This window comes from Diadema antillarum, unplaced genomic scaffold (assembly GCF_040938485.1).
Source record: "Diadema antillarum isolate AM-2024a unplaced genomic scaffold, OU_Dant_1.0 scf00000031, whole genome shotgun sequence".
Taxonomy (NCBI): Eukaryota; Metazoa; Echinodermata; class Echinoidea; order Diadematoida; family Diadematidae; genus Diadema; species Diadema antillarum.
The window spans coordinates 1,891,036-1,911,535 of record NW_027270920.1 but is presented as its reverse complement, the minus strand read 5'-3'; the positions used below and the strand labels follow the sequence as shown (position 1 = coordinate 1,911,535).

The following is a 20,500-nucleotide window of genomic DNA, read 5'->3' as shown; positions in this document are numbered from 1 at the left end:
CAACATGACGCGAATGGCTTATGTATGGTAAGCGGAATGATGTCCATCATTATCGTCCGCTCTTGTTACACATTAATTACATAAAAATTATCCGCAGGAGCAAGAAAACACTGAAAATCTAGAGGAAAATATGGTAAACAACGATGTTTTACAGTTAAAGCGAAGAAAAATAGCTACAATAGCCCTTGAATCGGGAAAACGCTGAATTACAACACCATCGTGACACCGCCCACTGTTTTTCTTCTGTGCTATGTTCGCTTTCCATACAAATGACGCGCTTTCATTCGAAATGAACGTATAGTAGGTAGGCCCCCTATTCCCATTTTCCTACCAAGTTTTACAGCATATAGCGTGTGTTTTGTGTATCGTAATAGGATCATGAAAGACTGACCGTAAACTGGAGGTTTTCTTTCTTTTTTTCTCCCGAAGAAGGGCCTTCTTTCGTTTCTACCCATTCGTGAAGCGCATTAGGTTTCTACCGATGATGACAGGGAGGGATTCGGTTGAATAAAATAATAATGGTGAGTTTGATATAGTCTAACGTTAGACAGATTGAACTAGACGTCTAGGCGGAGGTTGACCGAAAGATCGGTCTGTATCTGTCCGTCGGGGAATGTTCCGCGGAGACTGCGTCTGGCTTCACGGATCCCCTACGGAGGACAGCGTTAATGGCAAAATATAAAAAGAGTCCTCCGGACAGACGGATCTTTCTGTCTAGGCGGAGGCAGCTTAACATTCCATAACAAGTTGTTGTGAATGTGGTGGTGCAGTGGTGGTGGCTTTTTGCTTGTGAAGTTTTGTCTCGGACACCATTAGGGGGGTGTTTCACAAAGCTGTTCTTAACGTTAAAGATAGCCAATCCTTTTACATGCAAATTTTTGAAAAATTGGTGAGAACACTTGGTATTGAAGAAAACACGATTTGGAAACCTGTAAATTTTGAACTCAAGACAAGAGGGTCTTGACTTTATTTGTTTAAGCAGGACCAGGATTTGAATAATTTTTCTGAACTACGCAAAAATTACAAATCTATTAGTATTACTATTCTAGTTTTACAGACCTGTGTTATGCACTGCTAGATCTAGTTGTACAGGTAGTTCATGTAAGTGGCGTGTTGTTATTTGCCATTGATAACAAAGTAAGAGAAGCTAGTGAATTCTTCTTTTCTGACACTAAGACAGTGACAGCTTTAACATGCATGCCATATCTGTTGTTCGAAGTAAGTATTATTCATATTACAACCACAGGAGGATTAATGTATGCAGCTGTGCCTACAGTAGTGTATATGCACAGAATATGTATGAATACGATGAGCGTTTGGTGCATTATTTGAATTTTAATGGCTAACAACCTTCAAATATCACAGAAATGTTATAGATTTACAATAGTCTTGTCATTCTGGTGGAATATATCATGTTCTGTGCTATTTGGGAAGGAATGCAAAAGGGAAGGGCCATCTTTAAGAAGGACTTAAGTGTGACTGGTGATCAGTTCTTGTGCTAAATTATTGAGATTCTGATAAGTATAGGCTATAGCACACAAGAACTGATCACCAGTCGCACTTAAGTCCTTCTGAACTTTAAGAACAGCTTTGTGAAACACCCCCCATCTCTCGATCTCCGACTCTGATCTGACGTCTGCTGACCCGCATGTGGATGCGGATGGGGGCGCAGAGGAGGTCCGGAGGGACAAAAGTCGAGCACTGCCGATGTATGTAGGTATGCCCGTGGCTTACGTCATTGATTGTCAGCTCAGCCTCAGACATGTCAAAAGCCGCCTACAATCTTGCATGCTGCTACTATAGTTACCCGTACCACGGTACCGGTACTACATGTACAATTGTATTAATTTGTAGGCATGGCATGAGGCTAACTGCGATCAGCTCCACCGCAAAGCGTATGCTATCAGAGTCTATTATAAAATGGGTTCAAGAATGTAGCCAATTGGAAGCGCTGAAATGAGACACGTGTGCGTACTTTAATTTCTCACTAACATGCACGGCCTGACGTCACAATGTTTACACTAGCAGTGTGCACTCAATCAGTTGTTACAAGTGCGTCGCGCGCTACTATACACGCTGTCAATCCTGTAAACAACTTTTAGTTCGGGCTGCCGGCCGGCCTTTCTTGTGCATAACATGTGTGGTGTACGTATACTCTTATATGTGCAGTACTTATATGTGCGGGATTTCCGAGTGCGACGTGCGTACTAATGTTTGGGACGAACATCTTCGGACATCTTGATTCTTGAGCGGGTGCTACATGTAGCTGGCTGGTATTGACCCACAAAGGTACGTGAAAAATGCTGTTAATTTTCAACCCATTTTATAAAACAAATGATGCACAGGATTATTTCGTGGCGTTAGTGGGTATTTACAATGTAGTGCAACATGCACTCGGCTTCGCCTCGTGCATGTTTCACAATTGTAAATACCCTCGAGTGCGCTACATCTCCACTAACGCACTCTATCCTGTGCATCATTTGTATACTAGTAGTTGTATAGCAACTGTGTAGAGTCTGTAGTAAATTTAAGTCTACTACTCATCGACCACTTATTTTCAAGATCGACCACCCTCACGCAATGGCTTTCTCGCGTATAAAATCAAAAACATTCGAACATGAGAGTCGGGGCACCAGTTTGCTGCAGGGGTCCAGTTTGCGGCACCCCTAGAAATATCTAACCGTATCTTCAAAAGTAGAAGGGTAGCGGTATTTTTTTCTAAATTGTTTTATTTGAAGAGCAACTGAAGAGCTTTCTTTTGATACCAGAATCATGAAATAACTCGGATGATGGCCTTCATAATTCTAATTTAAACCGTCTGTGTCACGCTGTTTTTTAAAAAGTATGACTTTCTTAACAAAACGTTAAGATTTTGTTCTGTTGCTAGGCAACCACCATCATCCCTTGTTTGTATCTTTATACAAAATCTGACTATGAAAAGAGGCCTGGCATGGTATGGATTCCTTGTGTAACTGTGTTAAATATTCTAAAATCATTTCCTTTTTCAGTTTTGAGGATCGCAACAGTGACCAAAATGTTGAGGATGGGTCCGGTGTGCAACACCCCTATGGGATTTACACACATAGCGCTATTTTACATGTCAAAATGGGTGGAAATTGATGAAATACATGCTATCTTGAAAAACTATGAAATCGTGAAGGATCTGTCTATGATATTATATGCTGTAAATAGACCTACTGTACATTGTACTTGTACATTTGTATGTCAGTTTGGATCCATTTTCTGTCATTCTCCTGCAGCTGAGGAGGCAAGCTCCGAGTCAGCTAGCCGGCGGTGCTGGGTGCAAGAGGAAAGAGCTCCATGATGGAGAACGGAATGGCCTGCAGCAGACGAGCTTGGTAAGCAGGACTGCCTATAAAGTTGTTAAAGATATGTTTATTATGTGTCCACAGCACTGCCATATACAAATCATCGTATGCAGGTATCTTGATGTCAAAATTTTAACATAAAGGTACACAGGCTATGGAGATTGCGATGACTATATACCTTTTTTTTTCTTCTTCTTTTAACATCATTAATTTTCTTAGTGGAAGTACTTACAAGTCCGAATTAGGATTTCTGCTGCATGGATGTATTTATGATGTCAAATGTTCAGCCATAGACACAGAAAGTAAGATAGTGTCATTAATCCATTTAAGATGGTTTTTTTTTTCTATGGCAACGATGATGATTTTGATGGTAACAGTTGCCATAATGGTGGTAAAATTGATACCGAAAATAATGGTGATAATACAACTGTAGTAGTCATAATGAGTACAATGATGAAGATAGTATGCAACCTTTCCGTTATCATCCTAGGGAACAGGAGGAAAGAGAGTCCGCTTGAGCACCAAGGGTCCTCAGCAGCGAACCAATCACCTGCGGGAGCTTCCTCCCGGTATCCACAGGGTCAGGCAGCCTCTGGTTGCCAGGGCAACAGTCTCAGATGTTGCCAACTCAACAAGGATGAATGATCATGTAAGTATCACATGAGATCTATCTGAGTAATCGGGGACATATCAATATGTGTGGTGAATTTCTTCTTTATCTTCAAAGGGGTATCCTATGCAGCCTATCACAAAGATGATCTTGTGTGGATAGGTACAGTAGGTGGGCCACTTCACCAGGATAGCACTCTGCTCTTTGAGATGAAAAATGAATGAAGTAGGATGTGTTGGTTGTGATTCTCTCACACATGAGTCCTCGGTTTGATATCTTATCCAAGGGACAGAGTGTTTTGCCTCTTACCATGGGGACGGTATGATTATGCACAACATTGCTCATCTAGACTCGGGAATTGAACCCAGGTCCTTTTAATTGAGAGGCAGATGCACTACCAACTGAGCCAAATCTTCCCCCTACAAGTTTGTGGGGTTTGTTTTCATATGGTCACTATGTCTTATGTGCTGTGATTTCACTGAAATCACCACCCATTTTTTTCCCCATGTTTTGTCTTCACATTCTTTTGCAGGAAGCTCTGATCAAGAAAATCTTATCCAAGCCTTTCAAAGTTCCGATTCCCAACTACAAGGGTAAGTGATGAACATTTTGCTCTCACCAACAAATAAGCTCTTTGAACTTTATTGCTCTGCATTTTGACATACTCTTATGGGAAATATTACATTTTGCTATGTATATGTACTGGTCAGTATACTTGATATATACATGTAATCATTTCAGTTTTGATATACTGCCTGAAAGTGAACAAAATTTAATTTCAACTGGCATCCACTGACTGAAATTGCTGATGGAAATTATTCCTCCATTCATGCAATTGCACACACATAATTAAAAGCCAACATATGTGAGTGTAAAATCACCAGTTTGTCACCTCAGCAAGAGGCACTGTTATTCTGCAGTTTTATGCAGTTGTGCTGTATGTCACTGTATGTTTGTTTCAGACCTGCCAACCATTCTGAATCTGGAAGAAAAAAATGTGAATTTTGACCATTTCCAGTTCTTGTTTCAAAAGGAGTTTCCTATTTTTCTTTATGACTGAACTATACACTCGTATGGGAACTGCTCTTTCTTTCCTACTTTGAGCCAAATCATCGCTATTTTTCAGTCAGAAAGGTTGGGAGGTCTGTTGTTTGTATGTGGGTGTGTACTTGCATCAAGCTTTCATCATACTCTGCTCTATCATAATGTGTTTGATTTATTCACAGGAACTTCCTTTGGACAGAGAGGTCTTGGCATCAGACGGCAAGGCATAAGGCAGCCTCTCCATGACCCAACAGAAGAGGGCGCCCTTGTTCTCTTCGCTCCGCCTGAGCTGAGTGCCCATGAAAAGTTGTCGCTAGACAAAGACAAGCAACCAGTTCATGGTAAATACGTCGTGATACTTTGCATTTGTGTGTTGGATGTCAAGTCCAGAAGTATATTTCCAGCAAAATGTAAATAATTGAAGACTATAAATTCAAATCTGCCATGTACGTATCTTCCCAGATTTTGTTGCTTCGCTGTGATAACTTCCTTTTTTCGTTTCTGATGATTCTCGTCTATTTAATGAGTGGCATTAGTATCATTACATCAAAGTTTTACGGTAATACAAAGAGGCAATGTGGGTGAATACCATTCAGAGATGATGGTCATGAATTAAATGTGTAGAACCCATTCATGAATTTCTACCCCAGTAAAGTACAGTATTTGAAATTTCCTGGCAAATAATGTTCCTGCCCATTGCTTTTATTTTGTTAATGTTGTGATGAAGTATGGATATTAATTTGCTTCATCAATTTCATTAGAAATGCAATGCTTCTTTTATAGGGTGTTGGAAGTGAATAATCTAACAGTTTTGTCAAATGTAGCATCCATGAGCAGAGTACCTAAGGATACAGAGAGGACACCATACTTGGAAACATGAAATATTTGGCGATGTGGCAATTTTTATGATTTCCATGCCCTGCAAGATCAAGATCACAAAGTATTTTTCTTTTGTATCAAAGCATGTACACAAATATTCTCATCCATATATTTATAAAGAAGTGAGGTTCGTCAATGAATTGGCCCTGTGCTAAGAAAAAAAAAATAGTTGTGTGAACATTTCTACATTTACAGTACAGTACTGAAAGGTTAAACCTGGTTTTAGCAGGAAAGAACTGCAATTGTAAATCAATGTGAAGCATGTTTCTGTTCTTTGTTTTGTCTTGTCTTTGAGAGAGAAAGTACTTCAGGTATTTGCGTGTGTCTGTGTGTGTGCGTAATATGACCTGGAAGTGTCCCATAAAATTCATTAGTTGTCTTTCAATCCCTTGCAGTGGTTGTGGATCCAGTCCTTAGTAGGGTATTGCGACCACATCAGAGAGAGGTATGTCTTTTATGAAATTTATCATGATGGTCATAGATTTCTTGATTATTATTAGTACTAATAGTAGAACACTTCATCTGGCATCCAAACTGTACCAAATTGACTTATCACACAAAGATGTACACTTCTTACATTGGGCTGATGATATTTTGTTTGTATTAGGATAGAAGTTGTTTCATTGCACAACTTGATCCATTTATTGTTGGCTTTGGTCCGTCAAGATGAAATGTACTTGCAACACTTGTGTATGACATTCGAATCATAAACTTTGTCTGCAAATGAATTCATAACAACATCAACTTTGGCAGCACTCTAAAAATCTTTTAATTTGTAGATTCAGCTTGGACTTGATATCCATTTTACGCCCTCAGCATTTAAATGGATGCTTATAGTAGTGGGTCATATGCAGACAAAATTCATGGCAGTGTCAACTTTCAAGTTTGATCATGATATTGCATGTTGCCATGGTAACAGTGTTGCATCATGTTATTATTTTTTTTTTCAGGGCGTGAAATTCCTGTGGGACTGTGTGACGGGTCGCAGGATAGAGAACAGCTATGGCTGTATCATGGCTGATGAAATGGTGAGAGTGGCATATAGACAAAATAAAATATCCGCTTGATACACACTTTCCTTCTCTACTTTTCAGAGACTTGTGTGTTTTTGAGGGCGTTACTGGAAGATGTGTTGTGTTGTGATGAGGTCTTGGTCTGCGTGGTATCACATTGTAGAAATTCCTCCTTTTCTCCTGCCAGAGTTCAGTCAATCAATGTGTACATATGTACATATCTCAAAAAGGATTTCTACACAAAGTTCACTCTTGCATTTACCAAGCACAATTTTATGATGATATTATCATAATTCTATAAGCTTCAACTTTAAAGATTCTCTGTTACACTTTGTATTTACAGATGCTCCTTGTGTGGAATTTTGAATGTTCTTGAACAGGTGCGGAATGCCATCACGAAGTCATGCAATGTACCTGTTGATAACTGTGTACCGTACATTGAATAGGATCACTTTCCAAGATTTTTTTTTTCTGATACATTTCCATGAAGATGTTCTTCTAGGCACTAAATGTAAGTGCAATGCCAGAATGCACTTTTATGCACTTTTCTCCCAGAATTGTTAATTGAATATTGTGTTCACACATCAAGAGAGAATAGAAAAATCACAGGTGAATGTTTTTCTTGCCTCCACACAGGGACTTGGCAAGACACTGCAGTGTATAACACTGATGTGGACCTTGCTGCGACAGAGTCCTGACTGTAAGAAGGCTTCTATGCATTTGTTTATTTGTTCATATCACTCTACTGTAAAAGTTGAAATTTTTTAATTTTTTGTTTGCAGCGTGAACATTTTTGCACATTTTGCGTGACCAGAAGCTTGCAGGAAAATAAAAACACGCAAATATTTTTGCATGCCATATGTTCCAGTATTAAAGTTGTGAATCCATGGAGTTAAAAACGTGTGAAATTCATCTTAACTGGCTGAGCATGGAAAATTAAGCACTCAAAAATATCCACTTTTACAATATGTATCCTTTGTGACAAGATTCTGTCCTGTACTCCAGATCACATTGCTGCAATATCACAACCTGAGATGTCTTTGTTTAATGTGAACACACCAATACCAGACAGTGGGGTTCTTTTTCTGTAGATAGGAATCATCTATCACTTCCTTCATGTCTGTTTGAGAATGTAGTGATAAAATGGCTGCAATTCCTCACTTGTGTAGAATCATCAAAGATATTAGCCTTTTATTAAAAAAAATAATAATAATAATAAAAAAACTAAAAATGAGCTCATTGTAATCTCCACGGCAGAACACATCCAAAGGTTTCTTAATTTCTTTTCAGACATCCTCCCAGTTACATCACGCAAAAGGACTATCAAGGTACCTTTTGAATATCAAGTTCAAGAACTGACCATGATTAAAAATGGATAGATCTTTCTTGCTACAATCTCACCCAAGTTGTGACTAATCAGTCGCTTTTACCACAGAGTATCTCAGTATACAGACTTCTCCACTCTGTGCATGCCTGACTTTAAAACCTAATGACATGATACCACCAATATTTCAACACATCTAGGCAAGCCAGAGCTGGACAAGGTCATCGTAGTGGCTCCCTCAAGTCTTGTAAAGGTATGTATTGGTGAAAAATGGGATTTAGGCCATGATTCTTCCTCATTTTCATTTGCTTGCACAGCACTGTTTCCAACTTCATCGACCCTGAGAACTTGAAGAGAACACTAAGAAATTTGACAAACAAAAACCAAAACTTAACTGACCATGAGCCAGATAAATACATATCTGAATCAACACTGATCAATTCAGTGCTTATTTATATCGATAAGGGGCAGTTTGTCAACCAGTTTCAGTAGAAACAACTTGACGGAAGCATCTCATGAATTTGAATACCTATCTGAATGTGTGCACATACAATCAGAACAAGATGTATACCACTGGCTTCTATAAACCTAATGATTAACAAATTTTTCACGAGGAAATACGATCACTACTTATATTTTTGCATGATATTACATTCAAAAGGTAAATATGACTTACTGGCTCTAAGAGAACAGGTAGAATTTAGAATTTTGCAGATTGAATTACGATATTGCACAGCCATTGCTGCAGTGTGAAGACTTCATACAGAGTGTGTGAACTACTCACACTGTGCAGCATAGTTTTCTTGAGCAATAGTAGGCAATTTGGTGCACACCACTACGACATATGATATCATATCTGTGATATTCTATGATACTTCTCTCATGTGCTCTGCTTCATTCAATAGAACTGGTACAATGAGATCCAGAAGTGGCTAGGAGGACGGATCAATGCACTTGCAGTGGACTCTGGGACCAAGGACGAGATTGATAAGAACCTGGGTTAGTCAGCATGACACCTTGGTTCAAGTCTATGTGACAATGTGGAAAGAAGACCAGTGCTTGACTCATTTTTGTTTTCCTCTATTTTTAACTTTTACATGTAGTTTTGACTCTATAAAGATTCATCTGCATTTAATTAGGCAACAGAGAAAAAAAATGAATATCATAAATAAAGTGTTTCACATAGCCAAATTATCCTTGCTGTTGCATTCTAGCAAATGTTGTGTAATGGTGCTAATGCCAATTGATGCATCTTTGGTTTTTGTAAATTGGAGTTAATTTCAGGTGTTGTATGAATAAAATCTATATTTTAATTGTTCTCTGAGTACTTGCCTTATGTTTTGTTAAGTACTTTCAAATGATATTGAGATATCTAGTGGTAGTAGTAGTAGTAGTAGTCGTAGTAGCAGCAGCAGCAGCAGCAGCAGTAGTAGTAGTAACAGCAGTAGTAGTAGAAGTAGTAGTAGTAGCAGCAGTAGTAGTAGTAGTAGTAGTAGTAGCAGTAGTAATAGTAGTAGTAGTAGTAGCAGTAGTAATAGTAGCAGCAGCAGCAGTAGTAGTAGTAGTAATATTGTAGAAGTAGTAACAGTAGCAGCAGCAGCAGTAGTAGTAGTAGTAGTAGTTATAGTACATGTAGTAATTATCATTGTAGATATTTATATCATCATCTTCATTATTATTATCATAATCATTATTTTCATGTGAAATTTCTCAGAGTCCTTTATGATGCAGCAAGGTCGTCGCTGTCCCAACCCCATACTAATCATCTCGTATGAAACCTTCAGACTCCATGCTGCAGTGCTGCACCGAGGACAGGCTGGGATGGTCATTTGTGATGAGGTAGGGATGGTTTCTTCTTTTTTGTTCCCCCTTATCAAAGTCTGTTTACTTTTGTCTTTTTATTTGCTCATTTCTCTGTTGTTTTTACTTTGATATCTGTTAAAATATCTGTGCATTGGCCAGGGCTGCACACTAACCCATTTTTTCTACTAGTCCAACCTGGTTGTCAAACCAGTAGGTACCAAGTTTTTTCATATTTTTTTCTGGTTTATTTTTGGAAAAGTTACTGGACTGGCAGTGGTTTTTACTGGTCCTGGACCATCAAACCAGTGCCAGTGTGCAGTAGATTCTTCCATTTCAAAGTCTTCTTCAGTTTCTTCCAATAGTAAGATTTTGTAACCCAGTCCCCCGACAAAAAACAAACAAACAAAAACTTTTTTTTTAAAAAGTGAGTGAAGCAAATTGCAAACCAACTGAAGTCATTTCGATATTGACAAGATTGATAACCAAATAGCTTGAAGAGCACATTTTAGAATCCAATCCTGTGGATATTTTGTGTGACTTGTTTAAATACACACCAGCCATGGAATGGAACAGGTGGATAGGAGCAAAATAAGAGTAAAAGCCATTTTCTGCCTTTTTTTCTATCATGAAAATATGCACTAATTTCAAGAAAGTAATGTGCCTAAGCAAAGGCAAATAATGAAGTGTACATACTACATTGAGATGCTAGCTTAAGATGCTGGCACACAATGCACTTAATTTACCATTGCTTGTGAGCAAAGGAATCTTAAAGGAGACCTCTGGATGATTTTCAAATTTTTACATTTGAACAACGATAACTTGCCTATACTGAGTACAGAGTTTCAGAATTTATAGTGATTGGGATGAGGAATAAGGATGTATTCAAAATTTATAACAAATTGCAATGAACAAGGATGATGACATGGCAGCCTCACCAAAAGAATGCATGAGTTGGGGCTTAAGGAAACAAAACAAAAGAAGAAGGTATGCATACATTCTACACACATTCAACTTGTCAATCAAGCGGTATTGTAATGGAATTACACTGCTACATTTCTGAAATATGTGAGGCTCCTATGTCATCAGTGCTATTCAGTGAAATTTGTTAAAGATTTTTCAGAGTATTGGTTTCTCTGCTTAGAGACCACAATAAATTCCACAAATCTATACACGGAGCTGTCAATTTATGCACTACATAATGTGAAATTATGAAAATTGTGTTGAATGCCCCTTTAAGATTGTGTGCTGTTTTATTATTCCACATCATCAGGGCCACCGCCTGAAGAACTGTGAGAACCAGACCTACCAGGCCCTGAATGGCTTGCCTGCCAAGAGAAGGGTGCTGCTCTCGGGAACACCCATCCAAAACGATCTCCTAGAGTACTTCAGTCTGGTGCACTTTGTCAACCAAGGAATTCTGGGTCAGTTTAATAGAACAACTGAAGAAGAAAATAGATGATATTTAATACATATCTAGACATATACATTTTGTGACACCTTCTGTGTTAAACAGTCTTACGATTGTATAGTAAGCTTGCTGTTGCAGTTAGTTAAAACTTACATCCTTGTTGCATAAATCCTCCTAGTCTTCCCTATCCACTCTGTCCAACGTCTACCATGCCCCCCCCCCCCCCCAAGAAAAAAAAGAAAAAAGAAGAAGAAGTAAAAACGATTGAATTGGTGAATGCATGGTATTAAAGATAAACCCATCCTGGTTTTCAGCCAATCATGAATTTGTCTCTTGTTCTTTTCTTTAGTAATCAGTTCTTTAGTATTCATGTATTCTTGTCTTTACTGCAGTATTTATGTATTCTAAACAATCTAGGTAACAAGGCCCTAGCACTGTAGATCAAGCAGAAACAATTTAAATTCCCAACATGGTGTCAGTGTAATGGTGATGAAGCTATTATGTGAGGGTCAAAGTTACATTTCATTCCTTCAAATTAACTATCATTCTTGATAAAATCAATGTTTATTGGTTGTCCTGAATTTGTACATTTATTGCTGCTTCTGTCACAGATTTTTTCATTTTTCTTTTTCATTGCAAACAAATGTGTTTGGTCTCCATACTGTGCATTGCATCTTTTCAATATTCATGATCTGTGGCATTCTCCTTTGAATATTGAGCTGAAATCGAATAGGAAAAGACAAATATACTATTCACATTTACAAGATTTGGCCAGCATGAGCACTGATGTGTCTGCAGCAAGTTTGACAACATGTGAAGCAATAGCAACATTCGTGGCATTTGTTTATGTTCTCTTTACGCTTTAAAGGGACTGCTCAGGAATTCAAGAAGAACTTTGAGACTCCCATTTTGAGGGGCAGAGATGCCTTCGCCTCTGACAGGGAGAAACAGAGAGGACAGGAGAAACTCCAAGAGGTGAAGGGATTCTTCTGAGGCATTGACTGTCCTCTCTGACACTTTGTAGGGAAATCCCCCCCCCCCCCCCAAAAAAAAAAAAAAAAAAAATGTTTATTATATCATGGAATACACCATAATAAGTGAAAATGAATTTATGAGTAAGGAACCGATACTTTGACGATTCAACAAATTTTTCTGTTCTCTTCAGCTGTCTGTCAGTGTTTTACTAATCGTTCTGCATTTTCTGAATCCACATATATGTCTGTTGAAACTTTCCTTGTAAGTTGAGATCATATTTTTTTTTGGAGAAATCATTATTTCATTAACGAACACAAAAAAGAATGACAAAATCTTTTGGCATCATGATTATTCTAGTTTTTGTGAGTTTGTCTTCAAAACATTTGTGAAAGGTCCTCATACTGTGATTAAAGGGAGGTTTCTTATTGTAATTTGTGAATCCTTTTTGTGAACAGGTCAGCCTGATCTCTCACCTGTGCTGACAGTCATATACATATATCAGTACCAATCTTTATTTCTTTACCCTCTTTTATTTTTCTGCACTCATCCTCACAGCTTGCAGCACTGGTAAACAAGTGCATCATAAGGAGAACAGGTGAGCAGAATGAACTCAGATTTTGATCATTTGTAAGAAAATTTTGCCATGGACAAAACTACCTCAAATATGATATAATTGTATATCAAGGCAGATGGAACAGTGCTGTGAAGATAGAAGCTACCCTGTTGTAATCACAGTTCAGAGTCGTTCAGTGTTACCCACAATGCATTTCCTGATAATTGTATTAAATGATAGCTGTCTTGAAGGACACGGTGTTTCAAGATCGCATTTACACACAGCTCTGGATCTTCACCATGCAGATAAAACAGCTTCTTTTGATACATATGTATAAGATCAAATGGTTTCATGGGAATATATTATAATCATATTATCAATGAGCTGATATATGTATAAACTTGGTATGCATCATCTCAAGTGATATGAACCTGTTCACTATAAAGTACGTCAAAGCATATGAAGTATTTTCCTTGAAACACACCATCATTACTAGTAGAGTAAGGTTATGCTATTACAGAATTTTTGTCTCTTTTTTGGTGGCTTTCCAAATTGATTTCATGAGCACAAGATTTAGCATGTACATTTTGTTTGAAATTGTTTTGCAAAGGATTTTGTGAAATTTTTACTCCCTCAGTTTGACAAGCATTGTAGTGCAAAAATGGAAAAAAGATATTTCAGGTTCCTATTTATTCCAAAATATACTTTTTTCATTTCCCTCTTTCTCCATTTTCTTTTTGTTCTTTCCTTTTCATTCCTTTTAGCCACTTTGCTGACCAAATATCTCCCTGTAAAAGGTAAGTCTCCTTGATTGGGATTTCAGTATTTTTTTCGGGGGTGGGGGAGGGAATAGAAGCAAATTAGTCACACATTGACATAACAATCATGCTTCTTTTGATACTTATGGATTAATATGACTTGCTGTATTGTGAGTGCACATTGTATAGCACGACAGAAATGAAAAAGTATGACTCGTGTGGCCATTGATGAATGATGAACAGTGCATAATTCATGAAATAATATCAGGAGTTCAATCAGTGGGTAGGGTCTGATATGGCATCATTTTTTTTCTTCCCTTTGATGCAAACTTCTAGTTGTTCATCTCCCATAATTCTCCTAGAGTCTGTTCAGTAACATACACCCAAGTTTGAGGGAGTTTGCCTTGTTCCATAAAGCACTAAATAGCGATGGCAACTTGCAATAATTGTAGCTACCATGGCAACCGTGAAGCAACAGCCAGTCAGCTGCTTGAATTTGAAGTTATCGCCACGGTAACTGCTCGTGTTGTAGCTTTACTATAGCTGCAAACCTTTAATGTATAATAAGCCCCTGTAATGGCAAGCTGCCTTTTTATAGTTGAGGCAATGCTATGCGTATGAAATATTTAATATATATTTATGAAATATTCAGCTTGTTCTCTTTGTGGTCTACAGAGCTCATCTTTGCTTCTTCTTGTGCATATTACCATGGCGACCGCTTCCAAAAGGGCGTAGTAATCTAATAGTATTAAAGGAATGCTAACATATCTTTGGAAAGTGATTAAATGCTTTGGAACATTGGTTTTCAATCGATATTGATGTAGAAATTTTCTTTTTCTCTCATCCCTACAAAGTTGAGCAAGTGGTGTGCTGCCGGCTGACTGCTGTCCAGTCTGCCATCTACGGCCAATTCGTCCAGACTAAGATGAGAGACTGCCAGGTGACTGCTGGGGGCAAGATCTCCATGTCCACTCTCTCTGCCATCACCCAACTCAAGAAACTGTGCAATCGTGAGTCAAACAGCTCTTTTGGTTTTGGTTTGATGTTAGTTTAAGGTTGGGTGTTTGTTTGTTGGTTGGTTGTTTGGTTGTTTTGAAGGATATCTCAAATATTATAGCTGATCTGCTGGCATGGAGTCTGTTGGATGGGACCCAATGTAAGTTAAGCAACTTAAAAGCACTGAATGAAGTGCGATGAGCTCAGACAATAGACATTTAAACCCCATACAAAGTTCTGGTATGCCTGCAAAAGTTGTCAAATTTTGCTCCAAAATGTGAACGTATGCCTAGGAAATGTGCGGAATAACGCTGTAATAACAAGATATTCGATGGGTAACGACGAAAATGGGAAATATTAACCAAAAACGTTCAGTCTCAGAACTTACCCGAACGGGGTCAGGCTAGACTCGGACTCGGGGATAACTTGGCCTCGTTTTGCTTGACGGCGGGATGAGTTGTATTGGTTGTCCCTCTGGATTGTACAGTGTTGTACTATGCATGGGAGCGGCCTGTATAAACTACATTGTAGCATTCTGGCTACTCGCAGTAATGGTCCGAGTTGTTACAACGTGCGCATCAAAAACCTCTTAGGCGCGCATGAAAAATTAATGTGCGCCTCTCGAGCACCTCTAAAAACAATCAAAGACGCTTGATAAACAACAACAAAAACTTAAAAGACCGCGCGTCTCAGCAACTGAGGTGATGTGCGTATACTAGCAGACGTGAGGACCGCGCGCTGTCCATTTGTTTTGTACAGGATTAGCACGCACTTTCTTGTCTGCTCAGTAAGGCCTCGTTTGGTACTTGTAGTATTATAGAGTACTGATGAACATGGTGATCACGAACTGTGTGTAAATTGTCTGAAATAGGGTCGAGTTTTCCCTGAGACCGAGTTAGTCTGGAGCCTTCTGGAAGAAAAGTCGGTCTACCGACTTTTATTATTTTTCTCAAAATACTCCAAAACGACTCATCATTCCGGCAAACCGCGTCAGCCAGGTAAGTTTCTTTGTAGACTCTTTCGATATATTGCAAGCAAATATGAAATGGTGCCAGACGGGTTCTCAAGCCCTTACCAGAACTTTGTTTTCACTTTAAAAAAAAGAAATGCCTGAGCTTTTTGGAGAACATAGAGGTACATGATGTGAGGAGAAAAACATGGTATGATGTAAGATAAGATCTCTGCAGTTTGGAGACCATTCACCAAATTCAAGTGATATCACTTGGCAATCAAACACTTGTACCAACGTAGGGCCACTGTCTCTGAAATATTAACATTCATTTGGATGCCAACAATGTACCAGAATAATGCCATTTACTTGAAACATTTCATCCTGGTTTTTTAATGGGAGTTTCAAAGATTAAAAAAAAAATGTGTTTGCAAGTTAAGTGTGCCCACGTCAATGTGTTCTTGCTGTATATGTGGCATTAAAAGCCATTTTGTAGAATTGACTGTAACCCTTCCTTATTTATTGGTAATATCAAGCATGATACAACACGCAATTTTCCCTCTCTGTTACTGGTTTGTTTTGTTTTGTCCTATTTTACAGATCCATCTCTTGTATATGACAAGTGTGCAACAGAGGAAGATGGCTTTGAAGACACCCTTCAGTACTTCCCACCAAATTTCAATTCTAAGAAGATCAGACCGGAGCTCTCAGGTATCTTATCTATTCCCCCACTCCCCACCTTCCATAAATTTGTTTCTTAAATGTTCCACTTTCTCTGACCTTGTTCTAGCCCAGTGATGATTGTCGCTCCTACTTTTCCTTATGTAGTATTTTTTTTTTGTCATGTGACAAAGTAATTTTGCTTCTGACGAAGACTCTATGTTGATCGAAAGCTTAGGCCCTTTTTGACTTTATACTTATGCTTTATATGTTACAATTCATTTTTTGAATTAATTTCTGTCATGAATCGTGGTGTGCTGCATTGATACTTTGAGAGGGGGATAAAAGGTTTTTTAGAGTCTAATTAGAATGTTGAGTCAAGATTATATTGGCTGGATATTAAAGAAATCTCCAAAACTGGTGAATTATTGTTCTTTAAATTGTATTTTGAAAATGCTTTCAGACTTTGAACCGATACTGGGTGATTCCTTTTGAAATGCCTGTACTATCAGGAGCTTGTGTAATGGACAATCCCCTATGGAATGAAATATTTGATAATTCAGGGGTGGATCTTCTGCAAATTAAAACTCTTGTCTGTGCTCCCCTTCCCCTTTTCTTTCTCTCTGCTCACATTCAAGGCAAAATGCAAGTTCTGGACTACATCCTTGCCATTACCAAGACAACCACATCCGACAAGGTGGTGCTGGTCTCCAACTACACCCAGACATTGGACCTCTTTGAGCAGCTCTGCAGATTGAGAGGGTGACTGGCATTTATCTCTTTGTTTGGATTTTGTCCATGTCGTTTTTTGTTTTTTGTTCATTTGTTTATGTGTTTCAATACAATGAAGAAGATATTCAAAGATTATGACACTTGTACATTTTTGAGCAGTCATCTGTGGAATGAACTTTACAATGTGGACTTTGTTTTGATGTGTTAATGGGAATCCAGTCCCCTGACACATTCCATATAGTACAAATGTGGACACAAGTTCATAAAAATGTGCCTTTGCTTATCATATTTACAGACAGAGAGAAGTACATCACAGCACTTTTATATTAGCCTTGATAAAGATGTGCTCTGCTTTGATCATAAGTGATGATGTTTTTGTCCCCTCTTTGGATTTTTCTCCCTGTCTCCTTCAGCTATCTCTATGTCCGTCTGGATGGCACTATGTCAATCAAGAAGAGAGCTAAGGTTGTAGAACGCTTCAACAATCCCAGTGTGAGTCTAGACAATAAGTCTGTTGTATCTTATTTGCCTTATGTGAAAACAAAAATTCTCAAAGCTGACAATCGTTATGTGACCTTTCCTCAGAAAAAAAAAAGAAAATCCCTCCGTGTGAATTGATTTCAAGTTCTTTCCAATTGTGATCAGTCTGTAACATTTCAGAAGTTGAGAAACTGCCTGGATACTGAATGAGAATTAGATGTGTGCCATCAAAAATAAAACATACTTTCCATATGCCTGCAGAAACTGTTGATTTTTTGCTATAAAATGGACACATATGCATAAGAGATAAAACCAACATTAATGCAGTCTCATAGCATTTCTCATCATGATTGCTATGTAATGTCTTATAATTGATTATAAATCGGGCCATGGCAGTATCCATTGATCTTCCGCGTAAGGGTGAGTCACAAGCAACTCATTGGGAAATATTACTGCTATGGCACAGTTGATCATCAAGTAATATTCCACAGAACAGACTGGGATCCCAGGAGAACAGAAATATGACCAGAGTACAGTTAAAAATAATGTTTTAGATTGTCAAGGAAACAGAAAAAATGCACATAAAGGGAGCATACAGTTTTGGTTGAGATATAACTTGAGGTTTCTAATATTTTTTAGTGAGATAATGAGAAATCTCTCATGAAATATGAGAAGAGCATGTAATTCCAAGAGGGATTCAACATTTATTTGATGAAAATTGGTTTTAAAATGGCTGAGATATCCAAAAAAGAGCATTCCTAATAAAAGGTGGGACCCACCTTTTATTAAGATCGCTTTGTTTCACTCTGTTTTTGAATGTCTCTGCAATTCCAAGACCAATTTTTATCTAATAAACTTTGAAGTCCTCTTAAAATGGTATGCTCAGTACTGTTTTATAAGTGGTTTCTTGGTATCTCGCAAAAAGTTAAAAACCTAATTCTCATCTCCACAAATACTATACAATCCCTTCAAAATATATACCGTTATGTGGATATATTGTTGCCACATGTGAAGAAGTTCACCAGATAGTGCTCACAATCTTTAAAAAATATTTTAATCATATCTTTCTTTCAACCAATCAGAACCCAGAGTTTATCTTCATGCTGAGCAGCAAGGCCGGTGGGTGTGGCCTAAACCTGATTGGAGCCAACAGGCTGGTCATGTTTGACCCCGACTGGAATCCAGCTAACGACGACCAGGCCATGGCGAGAGTGTGGAGAGATGGGCAGAAAAAGCAATGTTTCATCTACAGACTGCTAGCAGTAAGTTTTCTGACCAATAGAATACCAATATGATGATGCCACAGTCTTTTGTCATAGCTTATAGCCTAGAGCTGGTTACATACAAAACATCCTTGCATATTAAGGCTTCGGGCTTTAGGTTGGAACGTGGTATGAGCATGCTTAGCATTTGTTCACATATATTAGAGCCAGTTTCCATGGCGATTAATGGCTATGATGTCTCACTTCGGTACTTTATAATAAGAACGATGATGAGGATAGTAAAAATGATGATGATGATGATGATGATGATGATGATGATGATGATGATAGTAATGATAATGATGATGATGATGGTGCTGCTGCTGCTGCTGATGATGATGATAATAACAATAATTATTTGGATGATGAGATCAAGAATACACATACAAACATGTGATCCATTTTTTACAAGCTGATTGTCTGAATTCAGAGATGGCGCCAAAAGTATAGATATTGATTTGCTTGCTAGCCCACAACCTGCACCAATACCAACTATATCTCATCAAAAGTAAGGAGAGTTTGAAGTAAATACTTACTTTCAACATATTGTTTCCATGACTTAACTCTGTGACCTTGTATTCCAGCAACTAGTCTTACATGCTTAAAGACATTTTTTTTGGTTTTCTTTTAAGCCATGCAAATAAGAACATGCACATACCCAGCCTTGTCATGACTGATCTATTTCTCATCTGTACCAATCTTCTACAGACTGGGACTATTGAGGAGAAGATCTTCCAGAGGCAGGCCCACAAGAAGGCCCTTTCCAGCTGCGTGGTGGACAATGAGGAGGATGTCGAGAGGCACTTCTCTGTCAATGAGCTCAAGGATCTGTTCCGTCTCCATGGCGACACCCTCAGCGACACTCATGACAAGTCAGTGCATGATTTATGACATAAATTGGAGTCAGACAATTAGCATATTGCCTTCTCGCTACAGATTTATTTAATGCTCATTTGAGGTAACTTGAAATATTAGGTGATTCTTAGTTTGCAAATGAACATATTCAAGCATTTGTCATGTTGTGAACAGACTTAGCACATTTCATTTACCTTGTTAAGAACTGTTTTAAGAAGATGTTTTCCATGAATAATTTCCGCAGTATGAAATCACTCAGAATGTAATTATTCTGCAAACTGATTATGTAATATAAGTTCAAATTCAAGAAAATTCAAATTTTCAGAGAATTTCATGATAATAGAAGATGCTGTAGCTGAAAACAAAAGTTCTACGCTTTTCATGACGTGTAATCAGTGGAGGCTTGCTACGTCTTATCTTGATACTGTATGCTAGGTTCAGATGTCGTCGCTGTGTGAACAACATCCAGGTGCGGCCCCCACCGGAGGATTCAGACTGCAGCAGTGACCTGTCACAGTGGAACCACTGTGCTGACAAGCGAGGCATCGCTGACTCCGCCCTGCGGGGAGTTTGGGAGACCCAAAATGTTTCCTTTGTCTTCCATCACAAGTCCCACGAGCAGATCAGGACTGTATGATGATGTTGCCATGGCGACTGGGACCAGTGTGACAAAGATTCCTTGATGGACTCTCAAAGGAGTTTATTTTTGGCTGGACCTGAGGTTGAGTGCAGCGCTGCCACGAGCAGAGTTGCCGTGGACATTATGAATTATTCATAATGCCTGAGGATCATACCTGTGACAATTCATATTGATCCCTTGGAACTGCTGTCAAGTTTTCTCTCTGAACATTCTCGACGTGATTAGCAGGC

At 38.4% G+C, this 20,500-nt stretch overlaps 1 protein-coding gene across 1 annotated transcript; it reads left to right on the top strand.

Moving 5' to 3' along the window:
• The first annotated feature begins 4 nt into the window (after nt 1-4).
• Nucleotides 5-20,267, top strand: LOC139741774 (DNA repair and recombination protein RAD54-like). Its single transcript, XM_071652367.1, has 22 exons — nt 5-22; nt 3,261-3,359; nt 3,820-3,978; nt 4,472-4,532; nt 5,166-5,324; nt 6,258-6,307; nt 6,813-6,890; nt 7,512-7,575; nt 8,400-8,452; nt 9,105-9,198; nt 9,914-10,038; nt 11,273-11,423; nt 12,279-12,385; nt 12,941-12,980; nt 13,703-13,735; nt 14,551-14,706; nt 16,242-16,352; nt 16,940-17,063; nt 17,447-17,525; nt 18,596-18,775; nt 19,484-19,647; nt 20,066-20,267. Exons 1-22 carry the CDS (start codon nt 5-7, stop codon nt 20,265-20,267), a joined length of 2,307 nt encoding a protein of 768 aa, XP_071508468.1.
• The last annotated feature ends 233 nt before the right edge of the window (nt 20,268-20,500 follow it).